The sequence below is a fragment of the Bidens hawaiensis genome, unplaced genomic scaffold (assembly GCF_021521415.1).
Source record: "Bidens hawaiensis isolate Kalapana, Puna unplaced genomic scaffold, B.hawaiensis_p1.1 tig00042389_1, whole genome shotgun sequence".
Taxonomy (NCBI): Eukaryota; Viridiplantae; Streptophyta; class Magnoliopsida; order Asterales; family Asteraceae; genus Bidens; species Bidens hawaiensis.
This window is the reverse complement of record NW_027505781.1, coordinates 72458-78340: the sequence shown is the minus strand read 5'-3', so window position 1 is coordinate 78340 and position 5883 is coordinate 72458. Positions and strand designations below refer to the sequence as shown.

Below are 5883 nucleotides of genomic sequence, written 5' to 3'. Positions count from 1 at the left end.
CTGCCCACTGCCCACTGACCACCGTCCACCCTCAGCCACTCCCGCTGCCCACTGCCCACTAACCACCGTCCTGTCGTCCACTGCCCACTGACCACCGTCCACCGCCGTCCCTATCAGTCTCGAATCCTCCCGGCTCCCACTTTGAAGGTAATAATTTATTTTTAAATGTTAATTGTTCATAAATCATAATTGTTAAGTGTTATTAACACTTAACTGTTAGATTATTGTTCATAATTGTTAGGTGTTATTAACTACTTAAATGTTAAGCTATTTGTTAAATTTAGTTTTAGTTTGTTAGATTATTGGTTTTAATTTGTTAGTTTCTTAGTTTTAAATTTGTTAGTTTGAAATTGTTGATTTGTAGGTATTTTGAATATGAAGAAATATTATCAAAGTGAACCATCGAACCTTGGATCATCATCTTCAAGTAGTAAACCATTAAAAATAAATTTGGATGATCTACCATGGGATCCTTCCGAAAGGCAACCAATTTCATCTTATCACCCAAGTCAAAAAGATGAAATTAGACGGGCATATCTACTTAGAGGTCCATGTCAACCAACCGGGCATGATTGTCCTCTAACAAGTTTTAGTGGTAAATTAAGACGCTTTAATGAGGAATGGTACACTAGTGAATTTGGAAATTGGTTGGAATATAGTGTCAAAGCGGATAAAGTGTATTGTTTGCATTGTTACTTGTTTAAGGAATGTGGACAAAATGATGCATTTCTAAGTGAAGGATTGCGATGTTGGAATAGGTGTCGGGAGAAATTTAGCAATCATGTTGGAAAAATCAATAGTTTTCACAACAAAGCACGTAAAAAGGGGAAAGACTTACTTAACCAAGCTCAGTCTATACCTGTGGCCATTGATAAGGGAACAAATCTACATAAAAAACAATATAGAATCCGATTACATGCTTCAGCTAGACTTACCAAAGCATTGTTGAATGGTTCATTAGCTTTTCGTGGTCATGATGAGTCTGAAGAATCTCTTTACAGGGGAAATTTTATTGAGTTCTTAAAAGTGTTTGGAGAACTAATTGAAGAAATTGGTAAGGTTATATTGGGTAATGCTCCCGGGAATAATCAAATGACGTCTCCATCAATCCAGAAAGAACTTTGTAATTGTTTTGCAGAAGAAGTATTAAAGAGGATGTTTGAAGAACTTAATAATGATGTCTTTTCCATATTAGTTGATGAATCGAGAGATATTTCTAAAAAAGAACAAATGGCCGTGGTTTTAAGATATGTTGATAAATTAGGATTTGTGAAGGAGCGATTTATTGGCCTTGTTCATGTTATGGAAACAACCGCGTTATCTCTTAAAGCTGCAATTGATGACCTATTTGCTCGCCACAACTTGAGTATTGGTAGAGTAAGAGGCCAAGGATATGACGGTGCAAGCAACATGTCCGGTGAGTTTAATGGTTTGAAAGCTTTAATTTTGAAAGAAAATTCTTCGGCATATTATGTTCATTGTTTTGCTCACCAACTTCTACTTGTTGTTGTGGGCCTTGCAACCAAACATTATGAGATTTACAGACTTTATAAAGGTTTATCAAATTTAGTAAATGTTGTGGTGGATCTTGTAAAAGAATAGATTTGTTAAGAGAAAGTCAAAGAGAAAGTTTGGGATTGAATTCGGAAGTTGAAACCGGAAGTGGAAAGAATCAAGAGTTGTCACTTGCAAGAGCTGGGGATACAGGTTGGAGTTCTCATGAAAAAACAATTCTCTGTTTGCTTACTTTATATCCTTGTGTTATTGACGTGCTTGAATATATAGAAAAATCGGGAGAGTTTTCAAATTACAAAAATGAATCACGTGGGCTTCAAGAATTCATAAAAACTTTTAATTTTGTATTTTATTTACATTTGATGAAATACATCTTGGGTGTTACTAACACATTGTGTCAAGCGCTTCAAAGAAAAGATCAAGATATGTTGAATGCAGTTAAGCAAGTTAAGTTAACTGACGAAGGCCTAAAAAGGTATCGACTTGAAGGTTTTGACTCACTTTTGGAAGATGTCACATCCTTTTGTGAAAAATATGAAATTGAAGTGGTTGATATGGAAGCCGAGTATGTTGACCCGAGATTTAAAAGAAAGAAGACCGGTATCACCAATCGTCATCATTATGTGGTTAATAATTTCAACACGGTTCTCGATATGCAAATTCAAGAGCTTGGGAGCCGCTTTAATGAGGTAACCACTAAATTGCTTACTAATATGAGTTCTTTGAGCCAGTCTTGTAATTTTAGTGCCTTTAGTATAGTAAACTTGATAAACTTGGCCGAGATGTATCCATGTGATTTTGATTTTGATGAAAAGGATAAGCTTGTATATGATCTTGGCCACTACATTACTAACGTGAAAGAAGATAAGCGGTTTGCCAACTTGAGTGGCTTAGGCGATCTTGCTAAAATGATGGTGAAAACAAGATTACACATTGATTATCCGTTAGTGTATCGTTTAATAAAGTTATCATTGGTTTTGCCGGTTGCATCGGCAAGTGTTGAAAGATGTTTTTCTTCAATGAAGAATGTGAAAACGGATTTGCGTAATAGGATGGGTGATGAATACATGAACGATTCTTGCTTTTGTTACATTGAAAGGGAATTCCTCCAACAAGTTTCGGTTGAAGAAGTAATGCAACGATTTCAAAAGATGAAGACTCGTAGGGAACAACTATAAGAATTTTTTTTAATTCATAAAGACTATTGTATTGATATTATGTGTTTTTTTTAATTTCTAATGACGGTGTCTCTTTTATTATTTTATCGTATTTTTATTATGTAATGAACTTTTCCCGAACCATCGAACCGACCCGAACCTCAAACCGACCCGGAATTTTATATACCCGACTCGGTGAAATTGAAACATATAAAAGTAGTGCACCACCCAAAAAAAATTCCTGGATCCGCCACTGATATTTGCTTTGATTAATAAAGTTTATTTTACCATGAGTATAAATTGTTTGTTCTAAATGTTTATTTCCATTTTCTATATTTTATGTTTTCAGAACGGCAAATGCTTAATGTAGTATGTTTAATACAAAAAGGTATTATTTTAAAACTGTCATTGCCTATTTCATGATGCCAATGTGTATTATTTATATTTGTTACTTAATTTTTAATGTTAAAATTAACATATTTTGTGACATATAGTATAATTCGTAATAAACTCAATATTTTTGTTAATTTTGTTTTACGTTATAAAAATAACATAATTGCATTGCAAAAGTGCATTTGCTTTTAATTAAAAGTTTAAACTGAGTCAAAAAAAGAAAAATAATTAAACATATAATATATATATATTATTAAATTGTTGTAAATAAAAGTGAGCACAAAATGATAGAAGTTACTTTTAATCTTTTCTTTCTACTTAACAAATGTGTGACACATACTTAACAAATCATTATATAATTTTTTAAACTACTTTTTGTATTAAAGATAATACCATTTATTACATATGTTTCAAAAAATAAAAAACAAATTTGATTGTACACATGTGCGTACACACACACATATATATATAAGAGTTCAAATAAAAAGAAGTTGTTTCCTAACAATGGTAAGAACCAATAGAATTTTGAAATTTGGCATTAAAACCTATGGTGAAAGAATAATTCTAGGAAACTATGTCGGTTATAATGGTGAAAGAGTAATTCTAGGAAACTATGACGGTTTTTTGGTAATTTTAAATCTCAACCATTGATTGATATGATCAAATGGTTATGATTTATTTTTAGTCTTCATAAAAAACTACTTATTTTAAGGATAACCCTCCTATATATATGGTAGGATTAACGTAAAAAACAATAGTTTTGTGAGAAACATAAGAATAAATGTACTCCCTTGGATCTAGGATGTAGTGGTTGAGATTGGTAGTTTCTAAAAGTTGTATAGTTTCCTATTTACATGATATAGTGTTCTATTTAGGTGGTTTACCTTTATTTTATAGTCTTCTCACACTTATCACAAAACAATTGTTTTTTATTTGAACCATTTTCTATATATATATATATATATATATATATATATATAGTGAAAGAATAATAGATTGTAAAAACTTTATGAACTAATATGGATTACACAATCAATTACAAGGGTAAGAAAGTTTGTGTCTTAGATAATGTTTTTAAAAATAAAAATAACAATAATAAATCTAATTAAAAAATTAAAAGAGAAATTATGTTTTAAAAATAGAAAATGATTGTTGTGATATAAACATTCGTTAAAACTAATTTAAAAGTTGATTCAATGTGAAAACATTGTATGTGTAACTTACATACAACATATATCAAAACAAATTTAAAAAGAAATGTTATATTAAGTTGTTTTTAAGTTCTTTAAATTCGAAGTGGTTCCCAAAATTATTTTCTCTACTCGGTGCATGTATATTAAAAGCTAAGAATAGGTGTTTATGTATGAAAAGAAATCATTAGTTGATTTGATAAGAAGAAGAAAATAGTATAAAAACCTTAAGATTTAATTTATATGCTTGTTAAAATCATCATGTAAAATATTCGTTAACGGATTTTTTTTCAAAAAATCTAACCTTCGAATGAATGACGCTTGAGAAAATCTTCCATAGATGATAAAACGTCTTTCCTGTGATCAATAATCAAAACTTTAATTGCATTGTCGAGGACTAGTGTTTTATGTGTATTGCTAGAACAGCCCTCCATCATTGTATCAACCAGAAAAGAGATGGTAAACTTCAAAAGGGTTGGATGGAATACATTAGTATTGAGGAGAATTTATACTTGTTCAAGGATATTAACCACATTTATTTCATGTTTTTAGGCATTATCTTATTAACTACATTTACTACAACCAATCTTCAATGTTGTAAAATCAATTCAATAAAGAGAGAACAAAATTTAGAAAGCATACGACATAATGGGTTGGTGTGTTGACTATAATATATGCTTGCAATTAATAAAACTACCAAGATTTTCACTTGTGGTGTGGTGAAAATGGACATGTTTTAATATGGGGTGAGTTATTTTTTTTACTTAAATGAAACATGGAAAAAGTTATTTATTAAAATGAGTGATTTGAAAAGTATTTAATAGAATAGGTTTTTTTTAATAAATGTATTTTTTTCTCACCCTCACTCTTATTGAATAAATCAATATATATTAAAAACTTATATATAAAAATCACTGATAAATACTAATCTAAAAATAAATAAAACTTTATTTTTTATTTTTCATTTCGTTTTAAACTATTCAAAAAAATGTTTTTTGGAACTGTTTCTATCATTCATGTTTTTATTTTATCCGATTTATAACTAAAACCTTTTTTATTGTTTTTGTTTTTAATTGCTTTATTATTGCTATTTTTATGATTTTCTTTTAAGTTTTTTTTATTATATAGGAGTGTTTAACATATCAATATTGGTAACGATGTCGTTTACTCGGAATCGGTTGGGTTGCCGTATGTGCTAGTACGGTACCTGAACTTGTAAAATTTACAATATTTTGAATAAAACTTTGTTTCAACAAAATATGTGCCAAATGTTCGAAATAAATAATTAAACATAACAGGGGAAACCATAAAAACAAATGTCGTTACCAGTTCCAGTTGTGCCGATACTGGCGCCGATATTCAGTCAAAGTTGGTCCAGTTCAGCTATGATATATAAAAAAAACTCTAGTTTGAATACAATTTTTCATTCAACAAAAATTAAACTTATGCCGAGAAAAAATTAAACACAACCGTTAATTTTGTTTGTCTTTTTTTTTATTAAGTTAGTGAATGTAAACATCAGTCCTGACCATAAAACCACTCCAACCTCATTTTTTTTAATGCATTTGATGATAAATAAATAAGTAAACACAAATACAAACATAAATACAAACATAAAAAACATTTTA

General features: G+C 29.9%; 1 protein-coding gene across 1 annotated transcript; it reads left to right on the top strand.

Moving 5' to 3' along the window:
- The first annotated feature begins 613 nt into the window (after nt 1–613).
- On the top strand, nt 614–2693 carry LOC143615271 (uncharacterized). The gene is made up of 3 exons (XM_077088435.1): nt 614–675; nt 759–1417; nt 1603–2693. The coding sequence occupies exons 1-3, from the start codon at nt 614–616 to the stop codon at nt 2691–2693; spliced, it is 1812 nt and encodes a 603-aa protein (XP_076944550.1).
- The last annotated feature ends 3190 nt before the right edge of the window (nt 2694–5883 follow it).